Consider the following 26934-nt stretch of genomic DNA (forward strand, 5'->3'; position numbering starts at 1 on the left):
TTAAGAAACCGTCTTCTTCCCGCCGTGGTCTGCCTCTTTCCTGTCCAGCCGCATGTACGGCTCAAACGCAGAGGACCCGCAGCCGTACGCAGACGTGAGTTCATGATGAGCGCCCCCCAGGAGAGGCATGGAGAAGCAGAGGGAGTGCGGCGGCGGGACGCCCAGACGCGGTGAAGGCGGGGTGCCGCCGAGCGATGGCAGCGACAAACCGAATGTCCCCCCTGGTAGAGAGCTGGGAGGAGTGCTGCTGCTGATTCCGGGAGAGGAGGAGGAGCCTCCGCCCGGGCTGCTCAGCAAGGAGCCGTTGACAGGGTGAGGCCCCAAGAGGGGGTTAGGAGGCGGGACGGGGCCGGCCAGGAGGCGGCCCTGCTCCAGAAGGCGCAGGATGTTGCAGGTGGCCAAAGACTCGGACGTGGAGGAAGAGCGCTTGTCCGAGTCTTTGGTGGTGTCCTTCTTCTGTTTGGTGCGGCGGTTCTGGAACCACACCTTGACCTGCGACAGGAAACAGGAAGACACGCTCACATTATTCACGTTATTCATGTTCCAAACACACAGCTGTTAGTTGTGGAATGTTCAATTTATGTTTATACAACCATTCATTCAGGAACACAGACTCAAAATGTGCAGAAAATAACACGTCAGGTGTCATTACCTCGTCATTTTTGCTGTTATTTTCTTTAATATTGGGTTGGCCCGAGAAGAAAATGTCATTTTAAAAGGAGACCAAAATAAAATGTTCCACTATCTTGAATAAAATTGAGATTTCTACAGATGTTGTGTGAGTGTTGGAGATGTTTTGGCTCATGTAAAACAAAATATATATGTCTCACTGTTTTTAGATATTTAACGCCAAAATGTTACATATGTTTCAACCATTCTCATTTGTTAATCCATATTCCAACAAATTGCTTTTGTTGGTCTAAGTCACATAGAATTAAAATTAAATGATTAAAAAAAAAAACACACTAAACTAAAAGCTTTACTGTATAACTTTGTTGCCTGTCAAGCAGTACTATCAGACTGACTGAGGGAGTGTTTGTGTGTATACAGCAGCAGAGCAGGGGCGGCTGGGGGACGAGAAGCATTTATCCATCAAACTGCTGAAAGACCAGGGTTTTTTAAAGAGTTGAAATTCACTTCTGTAACTTTTCATGGACTCTTCTTCTCTATGCTCCCAACCTGTTTGCAGTCGTCTCACTTTACTCGCGCAATGTTGCCATTCATCTATAGGAAATAAAGAGGGGGGGGGGGGGGGGGTGGGAGCAAGAGTTCTGCATCCATTTTTGTAGTTACTTTTCAAAACAGTTACAAGGTACTGTTGCCTCATGAGCCATGTACTCTTATTTCCCTCTTCACGGTGTGTAGATCACTGCTGTTTCAACATGCAGCCTTAAGCTGATCAGAAATTCATATCCTGACCGTTCACCCACCCAGAAGCTGAAGGTTCTCGTACGAACTCGACACACGATTGCCTTCTTTGTGACCTCTGCGCTTCTGCCGCGTTGCACGTCGTGTGCGCTGGCAATTGCCAGCGATGCGACTATAGCACGCAGCGCAGCTTCGTGCAGAACAAGTGGAGATGCTGTAATCCCCTGGCACCAGCCATTGGATCAACACTGTTGCACTCTCTCTCACACACACACACACACACACACACACACACACACACACACACACACACACACACACACACACACACACACACACACACACACACACACACACACACACACACACACACACACACACACACACACACACACACACACACACTCCCCAGCTCCAACAGGCAATAGTTGTACATGTGGGAGTAGGTAATGACGTTAGTGAGAGAACATTAGTTCAATTACTCGCAAGTTTCATTAAGATGGCAAGAAAATGCCTCTCAAGTCAAGTTGCTGCTCTGGATTTGACTCAAGACAAGAGAAAGACTCATAATCGCCGTTGACATTTACACCGATGTCCTCGCTCACGCGAGCAAAAAGAGTTCCGCCGCACGAGCCGTCACATCACGCCAGCGGCAGCAGGCTGAGCGAAGCTCGGTGAACTCTGCCTGTCCTCGTCGGCCATGTTTAATTGATGCGGGCTCAGCGTAGCTTTAATGCATAGCGTGTGGAAAAGTTGGGGCTGGGTGAGATGTTGATTGGAGGGCCACGGCGGGGTCACAGGAGAACGCCGCACGGAGAGAAACTGCTGATTGGAATCACACGCATCAAATACTGATGCGGCCCTGACCAAGGAGCAGTGAGCTCATGCACTCTGTAGAGTATATGTGGCTCTGTCACAGTCACAGCTCCATCTTTTATCTTCTTCATCTTATTCTGAGCCACGGTTTTAATGTCAATCGTGCATTTTCAGGTTTTACTGAAGTCAGGCGTTCAACTGTATCTCCATTTCCTCTAAGACAGACAACTGCAGGAGAACCAAGCACTCAGTGAAGACCAGAGGGGAACATAATGAATTCACATTGACTCGCGTTAATGTGATTGAGTTTTTTGTGTACTTTTTAAAATTTCTACATTTTACTTTTACTTACGTATGTTTTTTGGGAGTACTGTACTTCACTACGTTCTAAAAATCATGCACAGTACACTTTGGCGGTGAAGGATGAGGACAGATAAAATGGCCCTAATTAAGGAGAACGTTAAAGTCAAATGTGTGACCTTTGACCCTATTTTGACTGACACATTAGGCGTTTACATATTGTATTTTGTCAGCACTTTAATTTGAAAAAGGTTTGCCTTCAATTAAAAACAATTATGTGAGATTTGTGTAGATTTATTCCCCACTCCTGTACCATCTGATTTCTGGCTGTCAACTATTTTGATATTCAATTCAATCCCTTTTTTAAAATCTATTTTTAATAATTAAAAGGGAAGTAAGTAGTTTATAGTGACATCTAGAGGAGAGGCTGAAATTTACAACAAAGACCTGCTGCTCTGCTCACCCCCTCCCTTCCCTGAGCGCTACGGTATCCTCAGCTGGTCAAATGTCGTCCTCATCGTCTTTCTCCGTGTCAGCAGATGAGGTTCATGAGGTGAGGGAGAGGGCGAGCTACCGCGGCCGTAGAAGACGAAGCGGAGAGAAGGGGAGGCGGGACTTCCGCTACAAGTAAAGAGACGCTTGATTTGTTCTCTCGCGTTTGTCCTTACAGGCTCCGGTAGAAACATGGCGTCTTGCTGCTAACAGTGGCTATGCGACCGCGGCCCGCGACCATGTTATTTTAAATGACTTTTTGAAACACTAGGAAAATGAAACAAAGAATATTATACAGCGACTAGACAATGCAGGAGCACATAATATGTATACAAAAGTGGATTTTGGGTAATATAAACCCATAAATACTACATATTGTCCCTTTAAATCATGCTTTCCCTGAGTTTTCACCTGTTAAATGTGAATAATTCCTGGCTTCTATGCTTCCAATCCCAGGTTTCTGATCAAAGTGTGTCAAAAATATCCAATTTTGTCTCTCCATTATTATTACTATTATTCTCATAAAGCCTAGACTGGATGATGTTGAGCAGGTTTATGTCTCATCCTTACATCTTCACTGTGGACATTTAACCACATGACAGACTTTCCATTCCATAAAGTGCAGGGAGTGTCAGCCAATGACTTGAAAGGAAAATCTTGTGAGAGCAGAAATTCTTAAGTCTGAACAGCGCCAAGGCTTTACTGATCGTTTCATAATCATTTGTTGGATGTACTACAGCAAAAATGACACATATAAAGAGGTAGAAGCAGCTACAGTAAGTGAGCACACTCACACTCAGAGAGAGGTCACATGGGAAGTGAACACGCGACACACACACACATTAGCTGTGATTGAATCTCTCATGTGACCTCATCTCGGTTCATTACGTCAGTAAGTTTTCAAGGATTCAGCTTCGCAAAAGTTTCAGACCTTAAAACGGAACTAGACCGGAATTATTCTTATTCTTATTCCTATTATTGTTTTTTTGGTGTGTATCAGCGTCATTACCTTGTTTATGAAGCCCTGAAGGTTCGAAACAAACAGTTCAGCCATTGTTGAGAACACTGTGTTTATTGTAATCTCGGGGCTCAACGAGATCTCTGAAAATCGCGTAATAGTTACGTAAACAGCTGTTCTCCGGAGCAGCAGATCGTCCTGCTCCGGGCACTAGTCCGGGCACATCCGGCCAAGTTGTTAATTGTTGGCCAGACTTAGAGGCAAACCAAAACAAAGACAGACGATGTACAATAATTAAGCTGCAGGAAAAAAAGTATAAAATTGCAATTTTTTGCACTTTATACAGAAGTTGAATCCTATACAATGACTTGGAAGCTGCAGACATGTTCATCTGAGGTCACGTGTGTGTTCATCTGAGGTCATCTTCTCTCTTTCTTTCTGTATCTTCATTTGTAAGAAGACATGAACACTAAGAGGTATTTGTCTCAAGTTAAGGTTTTGTTAGTTTAACTCTTAAAGCTGTGAAACCTTCTGTGTTTTTTTATTGTTGATGTTATCATTATTATTATTGTTCTTTTTGGTCTTCATGAAGTGAAATCAATTATGTAATATTATATTTCAGCTGTGTTCTTTGTCTGGAAACAGGCTCTGTCAGGCAAAACTATCAGACCAGGCTAAGGGAGTGTTTGTGTGTGTGTATATATACAGATGCTGAATGAATTCATTTCTGTAACTTTTCATGGAACTGACTCTTCTAAGTGTTTTCATTCATACCCCCAGCCTGTTAGCAGCTGCCTCTCTTTAGCTCAGTGTTGCTGCTATGATGACAAACAGAGTTGAGGGAAATATCACAGGAATGGCAAATAAATAACTGAGGTTTTGATTTAAAGAAACATTTTTTTTTTTTTTTTTTTTTAATGGTGAGAAAAATACTGTGGTTGTGGATTGAGATTGTAAATGAAAACACTTTAGTGACCGGCCCTATATGGGCATCATCTGTCGATTGTGTGGAAGTAATGCGGTCGACCGGTGTTAGCTACAGTAACCGGCAGCTGGAGCAATTGAGATCATCGTTTGGGAGCGACTGACCGCGACATAAATAATGGGATCGGAGAGGATCCCACAGCTCAGAGAGGAATTCTGACCCCAGCACGTCTTACTGCAAAGACCAGAGGGGGAGGAGCCACAGGAGGGCGGGCAGGCAGCAGACAGCAGCAGGAAGCATTTTAGTGTCCCTGCATAATGATTCACCCCCTGTTTTAGCTCACACACCACTCCCTCTCTAACACCCACATCCCATAAAAGGCTCAACCAATCCATCTCCATGTCGGGGTGTGGCTCTGTTTTCTTTCCAATACGGAGGTAGAAAAAAAAACATCCTTGCTGTCGTTTTACAGGGATTTGATTAGAAAGGAAAATGATGAGAGGAGAAGAAGGCAAATCTGCCTTTGGTACATCTACACTATTGGATGTAAATCCTTTTTAATGGGATCCAGGGTTCAGAGCTGGGGCAGAGATTACCAGTGGAGATCTAGATCTGCTGTGACCTGCATTTGCCCCGATCTCTGCTACCCGCCCCGCTGCACTGTGGCATTCGGGGGGGGGGGGGGGGGGCATGGTTAGCACCGAGGTGTAGAAGGTGAAAGTGACGACTGGAGCAGAGCAAAAAATACAGGAAATTTCCTTGTTATTAACCAGGCCCACACCAGTTAGCATAGCAGCAAAGGCTAATTATATGCACCAGCAGACGATCACATGACCAATCATGTTTCAGGTCAAATCCTCATTAGTTGTTTATTGTTCATCAACAAATCCAGTTAAAAAATACTTAAACTAAGAATGTGTCTCTTAAGGTCATAAAAAGAGTGAGCATTTATTGAAAAAGATAGATTTAAAGGTACCATATGTAAGAATGTGGCCAAAAACGGTTACTACATTCAAATTCAAAATACCTAAAAGACCTCGGTATTCTTTCGTTTTCTGACGTAACTGGCAACCCGTGGTTGCTCTGCAGCTGAGACTTTACTGACTGCAATGATTGGTAGACGGCGGTAGGTGGCCCCACATGCCAAAATATGATTTTAAAACATAAACATGATTTGCATCTTCAAAATATTTTTTTAATGCGAATATTTTGTCTGTACTGTTGTTGTTGGTGAGTTCAGTTTGTTATATGAACATTATTCCTGAGTCTCTGTGACATATTAGGAGGATTTTATGGCCACTTGCTTTAGATTTATTACATAATGCACTATTAAAGGATGCATTCACTTATTTAAGGAGACATTAAAGAAAACTTAGGGACTATTTTCAGCTGTGTTTGAAGACACAGTTTGTGGATCAGTCAGTATTTATGACAGCAACAGTATGTGAGACTGACAATAAATGAAATATGTCTGTATTCATTTTATTACAGGATGTGTGTGTTTTTAAATGTATTTTCTAATGACACAAAGCTCCTTTACAATAATAAATAATAAAATCTAATCTAAACAATCACATTTAAGTCATCTCCTAAATTTAGATACATTTAGATTTAGAATAAGATCTATCTATTTATGATCACCTCTCATCCCTCTTTTTTATTTATTTTAAATTCCATATGTGTTCATACAAGAACAAATCAGGAATATACCATATATATTACATATGATATATATCATCCTGATGAATTAACTCCGGCTTCTATTCCAATATATTTATATATTTTTAATCTCTGGTCATACAAATCAGGTGCTGCACTAAAAGATTCAGGGATGGAAGAAAAAAAATGAAAGGATGGAGGGGGAATGTGGGGATGAATTCAAGGTCAGGAAGAGATGATCAGGCTGTCCTGCGTGAATGCACAGGCCAGTCGGGCAGAGGTCAGCCAATCAGAGGCCTGCGCTGTGAAGCCACACAGCTGCAAACATGAGTGACAGACAAACTGGGCTAGAGGTTGAAAAGTTAAGCCAGATCAAGACCAGGGGACAGAGCAACTGGGCATCCAGTATGTGATCTATACATCACCCTGCATCAGGGAGGAAAACAAGTTCTTCTTCAAAGATGTTTTGTAGCTTGTTTTTAATCACATTATTCCCCTGCTTTCATTTAAATGTGAAGTGAGCTGAGCCACAATAATGAAGGGGATCAACATAAACACACTCTCTCTGGATGTGTACAACAGTGATGATGCAAAGTGAAATTGTTGGAGGTAAAATCGTTCAGAAGGACACTTGGGCCCAGTCCCATTTCTTATTTTTAACCCTGTTCCTTGTCCGTTGGAAGTTAGTTACCTCAGATAATCAACAGTGTTGGTGTCAATTGTTTTATTGGAAATGTTGCTTGGTTATAATACGTTAAATGAAAGTGTAATGTGCTTTAAAATGAAGAAATTCAAAATTGGACAACATTTAAGAAAGTTTAAACATTTCTTACATGGCATGGTTCCTTGCTTGTGATATGTGACTTAAAGGGTAATCTTTATTATATTATAACTTATAACATCTTATATTTGCACACACTTTCATGTGAAACGTTGTTTAAGCTTGTGACTGGTAATTAGAGCTTAAACTCGGCAGATTTTCTTAAAATTTGATTATTTTTCTCATGAAAAAAATCACATTTAATTCTTTAAGTGTTCAATTTTTGGCAGCGGTGCAAAGTCATGCATCATTTCCAGCAAAACTCTACTATAGTAGAGAGGTTAAGTGACGTTTGACTTCAAGTCATGATGCAAATGTCCCCTTTGGCATGGAAGTACCTTGGGGCCATAGAAATAAATTTATCCTAAGACACAAGTGAGATCGCGTTTTATATCTAAAATACGCACATTTTTTCAAAATGGTCGCCGATCATACTTGAGAGGCCCATATCTTTGCTTCTGTTATAGTTACAATAACACATTTGGTGTGAAAGTGTACATTTTTGGGGTCAATTAATACAATAAAATAGGTTCCAAGACTAAAAAACAATAAAGTTCTCCTTACCATGACAATTGGAGGTAAAATATGATTGTTTGTCTGAGGACTTTTATTGCATGCCAAGCAAGGGGCTGAAGTAGCCTATGTGATGCTGGCATATGCAGCCCATGAGATCCATTCTCCGGCTTGAAGGTTCTCCTTCACTAGAAGGTTTCTGACTCTCTCTAACCACTAACCTCTCTCTAACCTTCTTTAATCACACTGATGAGAGGACGGGAGGCTGGATGAGGATGACTGTTGGTATTCAGGGCAGGAACGTACAAAACCTCATCAGGTGGCAGTGACACATCCAGGTCCATTGTTGTTTAGTGAGGTGGCAAGGATTTCACATGCTTCTTCCCCATTTCAGCTGGATCTAGGATGTCAGTCAGATTCTCAGTCTGTTGACTGTCTAAAGAGAAGTGCTGTTGAATGATGCTGATGCATGTTCCATGGAGGGCTGATGTTGCTATTGTTGATGATGGGCTGTGGTCAATGTTATCAAAACCACCATTAATAACCTTGACTGCCTGAGGTGGGACCACAACACCAATCTGCTCCAGTGACTGATCACAGAATTCGCTAACTCTATGCTGAATGTTTTCAAGCGGTCATATGACACACATATTCCTCTTTTATGCATGGTCTCCACCAGATATCCACTACCACTTTGCTGGTGTAGTTTAATTGCCAGAAATAGCGAAGCTGGTTTCTGAGATGCATCTTGCAGAGTTTAAAATTATTTGCTGCCCAATGAAAGTTGCATCCTGGGACTTCTCAGGTCCAGGAGGTGGCTGATCAACACCCGATCCATCAAGATGCATGTGTAAGAATGATCTCAGCATGGGAGGGATAGAATCAGCTTCACATGAAGTTGAGAAGGAACCTGTAAAAGCATGCTTCATGGGGAGATACTCTTGCCGAAGGATTTTGGCTGCTTGGAAGATGATGGAGACATCAGTAGATGTGTTGTTTTTCATGTCAGCAACAGCTCTGCTCAGGTCATCATCAAATACAAGGGACCAGTCACAATTAATTTGGACTGATCTGATGTCAGGAATCAGGTGTTCAATATCCTCCCGAAGGCATGTGGTGTTGCATTTAATGTTTATAAATCCCAGATTAGCAATGTGCTCGTCATAGAAGGCTGTAAAGTTGCACATCACCAGTGATTCCCCTGAGCAACGATAGTCCTCTACGTATTCAAGCAACTCATTGAGGATAAACAATCGGCTTGAATCATCAGCTGAACTACATCCTGACTACCACCACTAATGTCCACTATAAACTCAGGCAGATCCCCTCATGCCTCCAGCTCCTGGATGTTGTCGACAGCTTCTTTGTTACATGATTGCACTATTTAAGGATTGTTTCGCAGCTTGAATGATGAAGAGGGATCTAATGTTTGTTCCATCTGTAGGGTAACCCTTAATCAAGCTAACTTGTTAGCTAGTTATTAGTTATATAACGTTAAACACATTTTTCTATTCAATGGGTAAATCATGTGTCCCTCAAAGTGTTAACCTTTCACCTCAGACCTTGAACAGCTGTCACAGCTGCCACAGCCCCTGGTGCAGATGGGATGTGTTGTTGCAGGAACTGATGCATAAGCTACTCCTGACTGGTCAAACTTTCATGCTATTTAGGATAAATGTAATGTTCAGAAGTAGCTGCACTGCTTAAATACAAAATTATGTTTTTGAAGGAAAAGATAAAGTCACTTTGATGACCCAGTTCGATGACACAATGTGAAATGTGCGTTTTTACCCCCAAGTGCAAAATAAGAGGAAAACTGTTGCTTTCTTAAACTTGAAACCTATTTTATTAGATTCCTTGACCCCCAAAATGTACACTTTGACACCAAATTTGTCATTATAGCTATAACAGAAGCAAAGATATGGGCTCAAGTTTATTTTCGGCACATTGGCGGCCATTTTTGAAAAAACGTGTTTATTTCCAATACAAAGTGTGATCTCACTTGTGTCTTAGGATACATTTATTTGTATGACCCTAATGTACTTCCATACCCAAGGGGATCTTTGCATCATGACTTGAAGTCAAAGGCCTATTTTTTGGCCTTAACCTCCCTACTACTAGTAAGTACGATCATTTTCTGGTCATTAGCATGTAAGGAAATGAAAGGGAATTTGGTCCTACTTCAAGTGCCTTAAAATCATTCACTTTCCCTTGATTGAATGAGCGACCAAAATAAAAGACATAAAGTAGTACATAGTCTAAGGGCCAATTCCAATTCCTATCTTAACCCTCAATCTTAACCCTCAAGCTCAACCCTTAATCTTAACTGGCCTCAAAACCAAGTGTTGAGGGTTATTTTGTCACTTAGAAATGGGACACCCCTTAAATGCAGATACGTCTTCAGACTGTGGGGGGCAGAATAACGCGAAAGCTGCGTCCAGTCTGTCAACTCCAAAACAGAAGAAGAAGAACACATATACGTCACGATTATTTATTTATTATTTTATTTCAGTCAAGTTATTAGGTTGTCAGTTAGTTATAAGATGATACTCATACAAATACCACAACCACGGACATATTTAGCTGACAGTTACCACACACCACGGCTTATTGAAGGGTTAACGATAGCAAACGATTGCGTGTCCACACCGGCCGGCTATTGACAAAAGATCGTAAAATAAAAATAAATGTTACGCAACACTGACGTCAGTAATCCATAATATGGGCCTAAACTAAGATAATACAATGGTTTTCATCATTTGTATATCTCTATTAACAAAGAAAATACTTCATTTGTATCGCACTCGCTTCGCTGCTTTTGACGCCATCCTTCTTATGTGAAAACACGCAATGCATTCTGGGTAGCCCTTGCTCCCAAGGGTGGTCCCGGAAAATCTCAATATTGAGGGTGATACAGCCCTTAAGCTCGCCCCTCAACTTAATTTTTCTGAGAATCGGGACAGCACTTGCACTAGAGGGAGCGCACATTTTTGAGATTGAGGGTTAAGATTGAGGGTTAAGCAAGGAAATGGAATTCACCCTAATTCTTAACTGAGCTCCATGATGATGATGTTTTTTGGCTGGTTTTTTTTCCTACTCCAACTAGTTTTGTTGCAGGTGCATTAGTATTTTAGAGTGAAAAATCATAATTTAAAGACCAGTTAGCATGGTCTATTCTTGTCGCACCTACCAGAAATGACCGATCTAAACTTTTGCATGCATGCGCCGTACGAGCATCCAAAGCAAAACTGGCCAAAAACTCCAGGAAAAAACCCGACAGCTACACATGAACAAATAAGGCTGTGTTGTGTAGGCACAGAGGTGAAATGAGATTGAGCTGTAATGACTGTCTTTCACACTTTCAATGACCTCTCCAGCCGCTCATTGATCCCACACTGACCCTGGTCAGACCCTCCTGATCCCCGGCATGTGACGAGGCCACTGCTGCAGCACAAGGTGGACCAGCGGCCATGAAACTGTGTGGAACAGACCATAGGATTCTGCAACTATTAAAGAAACAACTCCAGATTATAATTATGATGCAAGGACAGTGTGTGTCCTTTTAAAATGAAGCTTTACTTGTTTTAAAGAGCTATACACTATAAAAATATTAGTATCAGGTTAATAAAAGTGACTTATATGGAACCATGTAAAGGTCCAGTGGGTGAGATTTAAACTCAAGGCTTCAGGGAGCTATGGTGGCCTTCACATGCCAAAAATGATGTTGTCTATGATAGTGTCCATTTCAAAATGGGAAACACATGCTCTGGTTGTTTTCTTAGCACTATAGCTTAGCCTTTGCCTAAAGTACATATTTATAGCTTTTTTCTGACACCATGCAAACTAAACCATTTTTATTTTTAAGTATTAATGCACATACTTTTATCATATATTCAATTTCAGCCAATATGCGTTCCAATGCTGCTTTAAAGTTACACACTGGACCAATTTAAGGAAAAATTACAAGCAAACTTGTGGAATAAAATGCTGTCAGTGAGTCATTTTAGCATTAAAAAAAATCTTCTTATGTGTATAAGTTAGTGTTCATTCTGTTTTTTTTTTACACCTTTTGGCTTTGGAAATAAGCAGTAAATAATAATGCTGTGATAGATTATTTATGATCATTGTTATATATTCTTAACCATCAGTGCCACAGGTGCACCCTTGGTAAATTGCAGTGGGAATTTTACACACATTCTTATATCATATGGGACATTTTGGAATATGTGTTTTTAGGTCACATCTTTACATAGCTTTAAAAAATGCATTTTAGCGATAATTGTGCAGAAGTCACAAAACAGGCCGTTATTATTTTATTTTTGTTCATAAAAATGAGCCAAGCTTAACTTTTCAAAATGTGTATTTCCAAATTTCACAAATTCAATCAGATTTTTTTTTTTTTTTTTTTTTTTTAATTTGAGTACTTTTTGCTCAGCTGTGTTTATATATAAATGTATTTCATCAGATCGTCTATAGCAGGCGTGTCCAAAGTCTGGCCTGCGGACCAATCATGGCCCTCGGTCTGATGATGTACGGCCTGCAGCTCCAGGTTTATAATGTATTATTTATGGCTCAGAAGGGACTAAGACAGAAAATCGGCTTCAATCAGGTCACCACCATTAGGTTAGCTGGTGAGGAATCCTGGGTTCAAAACCCTCCTGTGGTTTTGTCTATTATGTTATTTGACTCCTGATGTGAAAGACTGGCAGATAAAAAAATAAATAAAATAATAATAATTCATTCGTGTATGGCTTAGATTTGGTTACATTGCCATTTAAACATGATCATTGTGACAATCAAAATGACATTATTATAAAACAGTGCATTTGTACGTAAAGTTTACAGTTAGAAAAAGGCCTGGGAGGCATCCGGACACCCATAACCTATGGTTGTTTTAGAAAAAAGGATATATACTCTATGCTGCTAAGGGTCAATATTTCTAAGTTATATTTCTCGAACACTTGTATCACTTTCATTACGATGTGTTATATACTTTTTCTGTCAATTCTCACAGCTGGAGGGTCACACAACAAGTCATAGTAGATTGTTTTGGGTTCCTCCTCCACATTTCTTCTTTTTTTCCCCACACCATTTCTTTCCCAGCTCATATTTTTACTTCAAATATCTGCCCACATCCCTCTCCTCTCTCTGACACCAGCTGGCTGTTTTTCACACCTGAAATCACCATCACCACCACGTGTCGTACACCATCAAATTTCACCTGAACTCAGCCGTCAAACCCCGCCCACATGAACCTGCTGTGGTCGCCCATCGCTGCAGCACATGTCCACTCAGGTTCAGCCAGAGGTTAACCCCGTCTTATAGAATCGCTGGTAGATATGGCTGCCTAATCCTCCTTAGCACAAAAGCACTTGGGACTGTTGTTAGGCCCACATCTTTCTCTCTACCTCCCCCTGACCCTCTCTCAATCCTGTCCTCCATCCCACATTCCCTCTCTTCCCACACAACCGGGGGAGAATAATAAGCAAATAAAACCAGAAAGAAGAGAAAAATAAAATCTATCAGCTGATACCTGATCTGTTCCAGCCTTTAACCCTTAATTTAACCATAAGGGCCAGAAAATGTCCTGTGAGTTAAGTGCTTTTGCCCATTTTACAGAATAGTGTATAGTGTAGTGTATTTTATAGTGTAAAATAGTGTATTAACAATTTAAAATGAAGAAAAACAAAACATTTTATTAAAGTTGTATGTGAACACCAGATTTTGCATGTTAAATTTTAAATTTGAACAGTATAAAAACATATTTAAAATAACATTTGCTATGTTTGTTTGTATCCAAAAACAGATACACAAAAAACAAATATATTATCTATTCAGTCACATGTGAACATGTTGTGGAAAACATATTCTAAAAATAAATAAAAATGAAAAGGCCAGAATTGTGAAATTAAAGTTAGAATTATAAGAAAAAAGTAATTTTACAGACTTTTTTTTCTCAAATTCAGAATTCAGGGATTTAAGCAAAAAGTCAGAATTCACAAATTTTCACAATTCAAAAAATAAAAAGATCATTAATTAAGAATTCTGAGAAAAAAAAAATCAGATTAAAATTCTGTTGTTGAGAGAAAAAAAAAGTCAGAATTCTGAGAAAATTGTGAATTCTAAAATTTTTCCTCAACGACAAAAGCCTGTGATTAAAGTCTGTGAGGAAAAATATTGTTTTAAAAAGTTATTTACGTGTGGCCCTTATCTCCTTGCACATACTGTCCAACTTCATCAATATGGATAGATTTGTTGCTGCAATAGACAGAACGTTTGTTTGTTTGTTTGTTGATTGTGTGTCACATCTAAACACCTATTTTTAGAGTCACAGCAATGGCAGCCAAACATCTCAGAGAACATAAGTGTTATTGGGTTATGACAATGTGTGTGTGTGTGTGTGTGTGTGTGTGTGTGTGTGTGTGTGTGTGTGTGTGTGTGTGTGTGTGTGTGTGTGTGTGTGTGTGTGTGTGTGTGTGTGTGTGTGTGTGTGTGTGTGTGTGTGTGTGTTTTATGTGCTGTGATATTTATGGGATGGTTCCATGTGTTTCCTGTCTCCATTCCCATCGTCATCTCTAAGCAGATTATTTTGTGAGTGATATGAGATTTCTCCACATTACACATTCTCGTCTCATTACACCAACAATCCCTTCCCTTATTTTATGCATTTTAGGAATCATATTATTTGATTTCCTTTCTTTATTATTATTATTTTCTGTATTTATGGGGATTAGGTGAATTGGTCACCAATGAACTGTCCAGGGTGTACCCCGCCTATCGACCAAAGTCTGCTGAGATAGGCACAGCACCCCCCGCGACCCTCTGGTGGAGGATATAGCGGTAGATAATGGATGGATGGATGGATGTATTTATTCACCCGGGGGAAAAGTCACATGAAGATTAAAAGCCCTACGATTCAGCTCATTATCTTTAGTATATATTTAATTTTCTGCCACTTTATTCTCTTTTCAAAAAAGCATTTAATTGTTAATGTTCCTCATCAAGATTTAATGAATAAAACAGTCGATGAGCTCACAACAAGTGACAGGTATTTAAATGTGTGATTAATTCATACAAAGCAAATACAGCAAATACAGAGTCCATACAGAGTCGACTTTTATTATTTTACTGATTATCTGTGGTTAATTACGCCACAAATGTGCTGCGTATTCTTACTGCATTTAAAGAATTTCAATAATTATGTGAGAAAAATTATTAAATAAATGGTAGAAAAGGTGGAAAAATGTAGCTAGTAAATAATTGAAAGAAAATTCCTTTATTATATTTTTCTACAGCCATTTTCCTATTATAGAATATATAAAAGAATGTTGTTTTACACGCTTTAAATGTTCTAGTTTCTGCTTTTAATGGATTAAGTTTTAGTTTTCATATCAGTTCCAGGTCATTTTGCTTTATGGTAAGTTGACTTTGCTTGATTTTCCTGTTTTCCCATCAGATAAATGATAAATGATAAATGCTTCTCTATATGTGTTTGGAAACTCACACCATCCTTTTCTTCTTCCACACACACACACTTCACTCTGCTATAAACTAATAAAACGAGTCAATTCCATTGAGAGAGAGAGTAATTAAGGACAGACTAAAAGTTAATTGCTCTTATGTCTATTTGATTATCTCATCGACTGATGAGATAATCAGAGGCTGACACACTTCTTCTTCTTCTGCCTCCTCTTCCTGACCGTCACCATCACTGAGTCACACTAAAGCTTCCTCCTCTCGCTGGAGGTCAAGAGCATCATCTTGTCATTATTTCTGTGCGACACACATTCAAACTGAACGCACAAAAGCAGTGACTGTGTCAGTCAGTCAGTCAGTCAGTCTGTCTGGTTCCTCTTCCTATTTCTTTCTCTCTATTCAGAACACAATCGGACAATCGTGGCTGTGTGCAACCCGCCCTCTCTGCTACATCTGCTACATCTGCGCAGTATTGGCCCGGTTCCTCTGCGGCCCAGACGAGTGTCCAGACACCGTCTGCTGTGGCCACCGTGGGGGAACAATAACACACAGTACTGTGGACCCACCCACACACACACGCACACACACACACACACACACACACAAACCATCGTTTTGTCTCCTCTGTCTGCAGAAGCAAACGGAGATGTTTGGATATTACAGTCATTTTTATGGGTGTGAATGGGTGAAGGGCAAAAACTGTCGTGTAAAGCAGCTCCGAGTGGTCATCAAGACTAGGAAAAGAGCCATATAAATACAAACCGTTTACCAAAGCATTTACATTTTACAAATTGCTTAATTTCAGTAACTGTTGGTTACCGATGGTCTGTCTCTGCACTGCAGTATTTTTAAATCAAAAAAGAAAAATGGAATTATAATGATAAAGAATAAAGACGTAAAGAGAGATTAAAGAAGAACACCAGTGTTTAAAGCCAGACGTGTTCTTGTGTTATACTGAGAACATTAAGAACTTTGTATAAAATACTGTAAATATGTAAATATTTTAGATGTAAATGAACCTGTGTCCGAAATGTATCGATCTATGACATTTATCACGTTTCTGAGAGCAGAAAATGCAGAATTTATTTATTAATTATTAATAAAAATTGGCCAATGCAGAGAAATATTGGGCCAATAAACATGGCTCAACCTTTTCATCTGACTACCTTAAGTAAAGAAGGTGGGAAAACAACGTGCTCAAACTTCTCGAACTTTTTAGATGGATCTCTACATTGTAAAGGTCCACTGTGTGAGAAATAGTGACATCTAATGGTGAGAATGCAGATTGCAACACTTCATAATGCTTCAAAATGTTCTTCATTTGTGCAGAAATTAGTAATATAAAATCAGAGTATGTAATATTACAAAGTGTCTCTGAACCAAGATGCTCGTCTTGAGTACATATAAAAGGTTTGTTTTATTTTAAAGCAATTATAATACTTAAAGGTCTTGTGCAGCTTCTCCCTTGAGGAGTCACCACAGCAGATGATCTGCCTCCATCTCGTGTCCCCCTTCTGCTACACAAACTCTGCTTGTATTCCATTTGTGACAACAAAAACCCTCCTAAATGTCACACACTCAACCTTTAAAAAAGCGTAAAAGTCCACCGGGTTGAGCTGAGTGACATCTAATGACGAGACCGAGGATAGTAACTCTTCTGCTCATTATTTGCCAAGACTTTTAAAGTCACTCCAGGTGTGAAGCTGACCTTCATACAGGGAACTACAAAGTAAAAGAGCGCAGCGGGGAGTTTCCACTGAACTGTGTCAGAGCATGAAGTATGTTTTTGTGAGTACTGAGTGATAGAAATGACGGCAGGCAGAGTATGAGGGGGAAAGTGTCACGCTGATCTCTGGTGACTGGACCTGTCAAAATCAGCGTTCTGACGTTCTGTCACGTTTAAATTGGGCAGCGATCAAGTGCATGAACACATCAACTAAAAAAAACGTGTCTTTGGCACACTTTCTGGCATAGGGCCATGTGGAAGATTTCATTCCAATGATATAGAAAGTTGTCAAATTGAAATCAAAGCTATTTTTTGTGAGTTAACCGGTTAAATCGAAAGCAGATTTCAGGCGAAAACAAACAGAATCATGTTGCGTTCATGCAGTTTACACAGTAGTAGGGGCTAATACATTAATGCTGTAGCTAGTTTTACACTATGTTAAAGGTGCCATATGTGAGAATGTGGCCAAAAGCGGTTACTACATTCAAATTCAAAATACAGAGGTCTTTTAGGTTTCGTTTCCTGATGTAACTGGCAACCCGTGGTTGCTCGGCAGCTGAGAATCTACTGACTGCAGTGATTGGTACACGGCGGTAGGTGGTGCCACATGCCAAAACATGATTTCAAAACATAAACATGATTTGCAAATCATCAGGTCTGCAAAAAAAAAATGTTATGCAAATATTTTGTCTGTACTGTTGTTGTTGGTGAGTTCAGTTTGTTATATGAACATTATTCCTGAGTCTCTGTGACATATTAGGAGGATTTTATGGCCAGTTGCTTTAGATTTATTACATAATGCACCTTTAAACATTACTGTAGCTGGTTTTATGACACTTTTACCTCGATATAAAATATAGCTACTACTGGATAATTGTTAACAGTAAATTATTGTCAATTTAACAATTAATATTTAACCGTATGAGAGACAAAGTGGACCTCAGCATTTCCAGTGTCTCCACACACTTAGGACACTGCATTAACGTCCATTCATTTGGACAGGATAAAAAAAAAAGCCTTATCCCAACCTTAACCACAATTAACCTATATTTCAGATTCAAGGTCAGTGTTTAAAGTCCACCCGACTTAGCGAGGACACTTTTAAGTTTAAAAAAAACTTCAAAAAGACATGATGTATCATGAGCCAACACATAACACGGAGGAACCCTATAACCTAAACCAATTCTAACCTTAACCGTAAAACCAAGACTCAGCACATAAATGACCACATAAGTAAGAGAACTTAAACCTTACAAACATTAACTGTCTGTGAATAATAATCCATATACAAATATCCATGTATTCCAGGAGGTGAGTTTTCAGGTTGATTAGAATCTAAAGTATGTGGCCCTGAACTAACATGAGTTTGACACCACTGCTTTAGAAGAACTAAAGGACAGTTATTATTGTGAACTTTGCATTAGAATCATAAAGTATAGATAAATATATTCAAATGAAGTAAACAAACACTTAAAAACCTGCTTTTGCCCATCATCCACTCCCACTTTGGCTGGGTTGAACTTGCACACCAAAAAATAAACAGAAAAACACTCATGGGCCAACGTGTGGTCACATCTGTGCATCTCTGTCGCCAGCTTTACATTAAAGATTAAACACGACTGAGCTACCGACCATTTGCTTGCAGGATTAGACCAGTTTACCGCAGCAGCAGCACAGGAGCCATTAAATCATAGCGTCTCTGTGGAAGGACAGAAGACAACAATGGACTGATACAAACGCAGAGGACAGTGGAGGAGTTCAGATTAAGCTTTCGTGAGGTCCTGGAATCTCCTGAAACCTCACACTGATAAACCTAGATGGAATCTTTGGCAGATTATACCTCACCCAGTACTTTTTTACTTGTTGGAATATTAAAAGGCCAGTACAACCCATAAAACGCACATTTCCACTTGGCAAAATAGTAATTGCAGCTTTGACCTTGTGACCTAAAGTTTTTTTTCCGCCTCAAAATCACTTGGTTTCATTAATGAGGGTAACATTTGGCAGATTACACCTCATCTGGGTCTTTTTACCTGTTGGAATCCCCTTAAAGGGCCAGTACAACCTACGATACGTCCATTCCACTTGCCAAAAAAAGGGATTTCAGCTCTGACCTTGAGACCTAAAGGGTTTTTTCGGCCCGAAAAAAAATCATTTGATGTCATTCAATTCGCCTTCCTTAAAGCTAAAAGTCCCTTTTACCTGTTGGAATGACACCGAAGAGCCAAAACGACCCATAAAATCAAAATCACTTGGTTTCATTCATGAGACTAATATTTGGCAGATTATAGCACACCCAGTTCTTTTTACTTGAGAATAAACATTTTATATGTACTTTAGGTAAGGCCCTTGCTTTACAGAGGCAGCCATCATGTGCCTTTTCGTGTTTTTACAGCAGCACGAATGGACAAACTATGCAGCAAAAGCATGCAATTTGCCTTTTGAAGCTAAGAAAAACGACATATGTAAAGTCCACCATTGTCCCCTCACCACTAGACCTTTAAAAGAGTTATGGACATTTAAGCTCTTTAAAAAGTATACATATTTGTTGTATAAAAGGCATGTTCTGTTATTAAGAGTTTCCTAAGCCACTATATTAGGTACACTGGACACCTAAAGTGTGGTCTTCTGCTGCTGCTATGGATCATCTGCTTCAAGGTTCCAGGTCAGTGAAAAATCTGGAAATGAATCACCTTTTTATATTATGTTTTTTTTGTGTGTTTTTTGTGTTTCCTTTATCACTAATTGGAATTGCTGCATTCTGCAGGTCAATGACAGAATCCATAAATTAACCTCTGTAATTACTATTTGTGTCTTGGTCTCACATTAAGACAGGTCTTTATTTAATAAAAAAAAAAAATAATAATAATAATAATAATAATATCAATAATTAAATAAATGATTAACTTCTGTAAATGTCACAAAACACAAAAGGAGGTTTGTTTATTGGAATTGAACTGACATTTAGGAATTAAATTAGAATTTTCATTAGACTTTTTTTGTTAAGGAAAGACATGAATGAAATGATCGGGAAACACTGGGGACAAAAGAGTTTTTTTTTGTTTGTTTGTTTTTTAAAGATTATTTTTCTTTTTTTTACTTTTTGAAATGAAGAGCAAACATGGGAAACATCAAAAACTGATTGAGGAAAGTTTCTTAAAGTGTATTAACAGTTTTATCTCCATTTATTTTGTTTGTACTTAGATAGATAGATAGATAGATAGATAGATAGATAGATAGATAGATAGATAGATAGATAGATAGATAGATAGATAGATAGATAGATAGATAGATAGATAGATAGATAGATAGATAGATAGATAGATAGATAGATAGATAGATAGATAGATAGATAATTCCACACAATGGCTCTAATATTTGGAGCCATTAGTGAGGAGACTTTTTATTCTTAACATTGTGTTCTGTGTTGAAGGTCAGACACTTTCCTTTCAGCCAATCAGGGGCTGAGCAGCGTCTCCTCAGCAGCAGCAGCAGGAGGCTGAGGCCCCTCCCCCCTCCCCCCTCCTCCCATTAACACCCTGAGTGTCAGCACTAATGAGGGACACAGTGGCTGCTCTGTGCTCCCAACACACACACGCACCACCTTTATGCAGTTTAGTTTCACAGTGGTGCGTAAATTCCTCCGTGTGTTTGTGTGTGTGTGTGTGTGCGTGCGTGTGCGTGTGCGTGCGCGCGCGTGTGTGTGTGTGTGTGTGTGTGTGTGTGTGTGTGTGTGTGTAGGGGTGTGTGTGTGTGTGTGTGTGTGTGTGTGTGTGTGTGTGTGTGTGTGTGTGTGTGTGTGTGTGTGTGTGTGTGTGTGTGTGTGTGCACCTGCCCTCTGATGAGACAAGGGCCACTTTTGAAAGACATTTCATTTTCCTATTTCCTCGTTTGTAGACACTCATAACTTCTGTTTATCAAGGTGTGATTGGTCGAAATAAATAAATAAATATAGAAGTACTTACGCGCATACTAATTAAAAATGTGGCCCCGTCCACTTCCGCTTTACCAGAATGAGCCTGGAATGGAACTCGGCCATCCTTCGTTTTCATTTTTCATTTTAAAACCTTTTAAATAAACTTTTTCTCAGTGTCTGTGGAAACATTTTAAAACTTCTTCACAGCACATGACGTCATGTTGGCGCGTAATTCACTCAGTGGGGAACGTGTGGACGCAGTGCGCGTGCACAAATGTGCGCAGTTTTTATGAGCTGTTTTAACTTTGGTCTCGTGCAAATTACACTTTTTATTTGAATACCTGTCTTTTTATCCCCCAAAGAATATGTTCAAATTTAAATGGAACAAGGTTTTTCAAAAAAGAGCGAAAAGGCCTTAAATATTTTAGATTAACACCAATTTCACGAGATGACAGCGCAACACTATTAAAAATTGCAATCACGATAGAAACAACAACTGTCCCGCGCAACAAAACAAGTCAAACATAATATAAAAACGAATGAAGGCACAACATAAACAAAGATCACAGGGAATCAACATTTACACCATTTTCTCCCTCTTTTCAAACTGATTTCATTCCTCAGAACACACACATGGAGGCTGTTGAATATTTATACTTTTATCATTTATACTAAAAAATTAACAATAATGCAGCAGCCTGACGTTTTCTTCTTTATTAAATAAACTAAATATTTTGGAGTGGTAAAGTGACATTAAAAGACGCAATTTAACAGCAATTAAAAGAGAATACTGTGAATGTTAACACCGGAAGAATTAAATACATTGTGAATTAGTGTTAAATGTAACTATTTTATTGTCGCTTCACAACCAAAAAAGCTACATTTAATAATTATTATCACACTAAATAGTATATATTTAATCCTAATCGAAATTGGACTCTACTTTTAGTAGTGCATACATGCATTAATTGTGTAAAAAATAAAAGCATTTGTTTATTTATATAATCTCAAATATGCTGCGTTCAGATTAAAAATTTAACCAGTTTAAAAAAAAAAAAAAAAAAAGGTGCTGACTTGTGTTTGACCCTGAACTGACCCTTTAGTAAAAGGGTGGACTGAAGGAAACCGTTTTGGGGCGGGGCACAAACACTTACGTCCTCTCTGATTGGTTGAGGGGCCAATTAAGAGTTTGACGTACCTGTGAGCATAACAAAAACACTGATTGGAAACACCTGTTTGATTTAGGCCACCGTGAGAAAATAAGCAACATTATGACTGATTATTTGCTGTATAGTAAAATAATAACAGGCCTTTATTCAGTGGAAATGTATTAAATTATTTATAGTTGCCTCGGTTTGGCTCGGCTCGGCTCGGCTCGGCTCGGCTCTTACCTGTGTCTCGGAGAGGTTGAGCTGCCGAGCGAGCTCGGTGCGCTCGCGGCCGACGACGTACTGGCACCGCTGGAACTCGAGCTCGAGCCGGTACAGCTGCTCCGCGGTGAAGGAGGTCCGTGTGCGCTTGGGCCGGTCCAGGTCCAGACCTTTGGGCAGCACGATCTCGCGGATGGTGCCTTTGGCATCTGTCCAAAAGAAGAAGAAGAGGAGGAATAAGAGTCAGAGGAATTCCTGCAGAAAGATCGACAATTTCATGGTTTATTTTATAAGCATTAGCCCTTTAGATAGACGTGTTTGTGTATATAAATGAATGTCATGGAGCAAAAATAAATGACTCAAACTGCACCTGGTGTAAAACTGTATTTATAACCAGAATCTGGGTCTGAGGGACAATTATTTTTGATCAGCAAATAAATCTCCTCACATTTAATACATGTATTAAATAACACGTATAAAATTAAGTTTTTGGTTCGTTTATGAATCAAACTTTTTGGAAATGACCAATAAAAATATGAATTGTGTATACATTTGCGATTTACATTGTGTTTGACTCCAAGTACAATTTTCATATTGTCATATTTAATGTAAAATATTTGGCAAACACTGGTATTAACTCTATAACTATAAAATGTGTTATTTCTAACAGGTGCCTAATAACAAGGCCAATGGCCACTTTGGTACACGTGTTGAAAATCATCAGACATTTAAAAAACGAGGGCAAACGCTCTCTGTGTTAGTGACTGTGTTTGTTTTCTCACAATAATAATACCTGAGTCTTGTATTAAACTGGGTTTATAGTCTTAAATCCGTAAAGATTATAACCTGAATCCCTGCTGTTGTATCGTGGCACGTAAATTACGCACGCGCTGGCTCTGCGTAACGTGACGTTCACAGAGGTTTAGGTACGAGGAGTAAATCCACGAACTGTGCGCAAACGGGTCAGTCCTACCCGTGGGTGTAACTCCTATTTTTTGTGCATTATTATTTTTTATTAATTTATTTATCATATTTTTGGATTTATATTTATTTATTTTATATCTATTATTATATTTGCTGTACTTTATAATTTAAATGGTTTAGGGTTAGGTCAGAAATTGGCTTGAAATACAGAAAAATATATATATATATATATATATATATATATATTTTTTTTTTTTTTTTAATTTAACCTAACTCAAAAGCGAGAGAACATCACATATTCGCCTAAATATAGCTCAACGTTGATTAAATATTGGTGAGAAATCATAGTCTTCATTTTTAAATTAATAGAATTACTTTCAAATTACTTTTTTAAAACAGTGTCCGTCAACAAGAACAATATTTCTCTTGTTGCTCCACCACAGCAGCAGATTTGTTCATATTTATCACATTCCAGACCAAACATGACCTCCTCCTTTGTCCGGGGTTTTCAAGTCATAAAATATGTAAACCCAATAAAATATGAAGCTTGTTGAATTAAATATGAAAAAAAGAAAGAAAAATCAAACGACCATGCAGGGGGAATGCGTCTAAATCAAACTTTTTATATTTCTTAATGTCAAAATGAATGTATGAATTTAAAAATGTTCTTCTTCGTTTGAGAAAACGTGCGTAAAAGACGAAATGGCGAAGGAATCCACGGAGGAAATATGAAACATCAGATGTGTTCACGTGCACGTGACTATATGTGGATGTTTTATACTGAGCGTGTTTATTTTGGGCGTTACATGACTGCACTGCACTACACACACACACACACACACACACACACACACAGAGAGAGAGAGAGAGAGAGAGAGAGAGAGAGAGAGAGAGAGAGAGAGAGAGAGAGAGAGAGAGAGAGAGAGAGAGAGAGAGACACAATAGCTCCATCTTTACGAACAGAGTCTCTGTCTTTGCGTCACGACAGCGTTCTAATTCGCGGTCGTACAGTGGTGCGTGGTGCCACATTTGGTTGTGCGCAGAGAGAGAGAGTGTGTGTGTTTGTGTGTGAGCGAGAGAGAGAGAGAGATCCGGCGGCGGTGTAGGCAGACCTGCTGACCTCCCTCTGACCCCGGCCTCTGTGCGTAAAACCATCCAATCAGAGTGCGAATGAGAAAACAGACCCTGCTGCTGCTATTGCTGCTGCAGTCTGAACCAGACTGTTTATGAACATCATCAGAACTGAGACGTGAAACACGTTCAGGAGAAACTTCAGGTCTATTTTGTGCTATTGCTCCAGACACTCAGTGTGTTTAGATAACGACCCACCCATCATCTACACACACACGAAAACTGAGCCAGAACTAAAGCCATGGACATTATAGTCAACATATATTCAAATCAAACACAAGAACTGTGCTGAATCTCATGTTAGAGGCAGCAGTTGAAAAGAGAAATAATTCATTCATCTAACCCTGAAAGTTAAAAGATTTATAAACATTCAGAATTTGAATTTTCTTACATTTACTGAATGAAATGTCTTTAAAAAAAACAGGATGTTGTGGATTATGATGTAAAAAATTAAATGTAATCTCTATAAGTGTCATACATATATATATATGTACATTATGTCTAAAAGCCTAAAAGCATCTGTAATTTATGTTCTACCCTCCTACAGCTTGCTGATATGTATTTTTAAATAACTGTGGCATATTTTCTATCATAATGAATTAATCAACATAGAGGGATTATGTGAGAAAAAGTGAGTTTATGAGTATAAAAACAAAGATAAAATACATTAATAATACAATCTGAATAACTTTTTTAAATAAAGGAAAATGAATAACATCATGAATAATATATTATTAATAATAATAGTAATATAATAAAATGTGTCCCTAATGTTTCTGCGCAATTTAACCAACCCACTTAAAGAGAGAACATATATAACATAACATTTATTGTATTTTATCTTTAAAATATAGGGGGAAAACACATGTAAATATGAATAATATATATATATATATATATGTTTAATGAGGAAACTAAACAGCAATAATAATAATAATAATAGGTTACAGCTCCTGAACAAACATGGTGTTATTTTTTATTCTTTTAACAAACTGTATCTGTCTTTAATTCCTCCTCCTTCTTTTTTAAATAATCCCTGACAGAATGAATGCTCCCCCTCTCTCTCCCTCTCTCTTCGTGTCTTTTACTTTATGAACTGTTTGACGACTTTCAGAGTTCAATAACAGATCAAACCAAAACAGGCAGCAGACAAAGTATCGACTGTTTTGCCTGTGAGTGTGAAGTGATAGGCCGACATATGGATTATATACACACAGCAAACACCACAAAGCCATATAGAAAAATATACTATATTTCTTTCTTTTAAAAAAATTAAATAAACAGACTTTCCCAAATAAACGTGGTTACATTTTGTTGTTGTATGGCATTGTCGAAATATACATGGACTTTCCCATAAAATAAATGGGATTTCTTTTTTTTACCTCGAATACAAGACGCTATTGCTGTGTATTTTATCTATAAATACTTTACAACAGCATTTGATCATGGGGTTGTATTTTAATTTTTTAGTAGATTTAGTAGATTATTACAAATAAATACAGATTTTCTTCATGTTTTTCCTCGAATACAAGATATTACTATAATTGTGTATTTACCTTTTATTCTCTTAAAAAATACTTAAAAACCGCATTTGATCATTATGTTTGGGGTTGTATTATAAGTACTATAATACTATACTATATTATAATAATAATTATTATTATAATAATAATTAAGTTCTTTACAAGTACTATTTTTGTTTAACCAGACCATTTTTCTGTATTTCCAAAAAAATATATATTTAAAAATCATTCAATAACATACACATTTTTATATCAGTGTTTTAAATGATTATTGATCAGCATTTTAATACAGAACATGTTCTGTATTTTCACATAAGCAACGAAAATGGACACAGGAAACAATTTTCATTAATTATTTAAATGATGCCACAATAAATGTAAAAAAATATATAAAATAAATTGAAATGATTATTTGCAGTGTGACGTGGTGTTACACTCACTCTAGTGTGACGGAAGTGAAAGTATAGCTAATTGTTTACCTCAACAGATGCTCTTCATACAGTGTTTGTTCAGTAAATAAACTCGATTTTCTTTATATTTCATTATTATTATTTAAAGGAAGGCTCGTTTATCCATAATGAAGTTATATCTCTTTTTGTATGTGTCTTTTATAATAAATTAGGATTTCTGGAGGTTGCACTTTCTCTCTTTTATTATAATAGTGGAAATAACATGCGTGTATTTTTTTATTTTTTTTTAATGGTTTTAATGTTTGGATTCACAGTTTTAGATTTTTTTTTTTTGTTAAGCAGGTGTTTGCATTGTTGTCGCGCACTTACCCCTCACTAATATCCGGCGACAGTAGTCCGGGTCCGCTCCTAAAAGTTTGTCGTGCCCGTCTTCGCTGGACGAGGTCGGCGTGGACGCTGAAGTCCCCGGGGTGTCGTTGGAGCTCGGGACCGGCGAGCGGCTCCCAATGTCGGCGCGGCATTTTGCCTCCATCCGGTCCGGACACAGCGGGTTATTGGGTCCACAGCGGTGGTTCCCATCGCCCATAGTTGTGGCCTGATCGAACAT

General features: G+C 38.6%; 1 protein-coding gene across 1 annotated transcript; it reads right to left on the reverse strand.

Moving 5' to 3' along the window:
- On the reverse strand, window positions 1–26934 carry vax2 (ventral anterior homeobox 2; the record flags this gene model as incomplete). Its single annotated transcript, XM_083904885.1, has 3 exons — window positions 1–492; window positions 22361–22548; window positions 26697–26934. The coding sequence occupies 3 exons, from the start codon at window positions 26932–26934 to the stop codon at window positions 1–3; spliced, it is 918 nt and encodes a 305-aa protein (XP_083761011.1).

The sequence above is a fragment of the Microchirus variegatus genome (assembly GCF_963457635.1).
Source record: "Microchirus variegatus genome assembly, chromosome: 2".
NCBI classification, from domain to species: Eukaryota; Metazoa; Chordata; class Actinopteri; order Pleuronectiformes; family Soleidae; genus Microchirus; species Microchirus variegatus.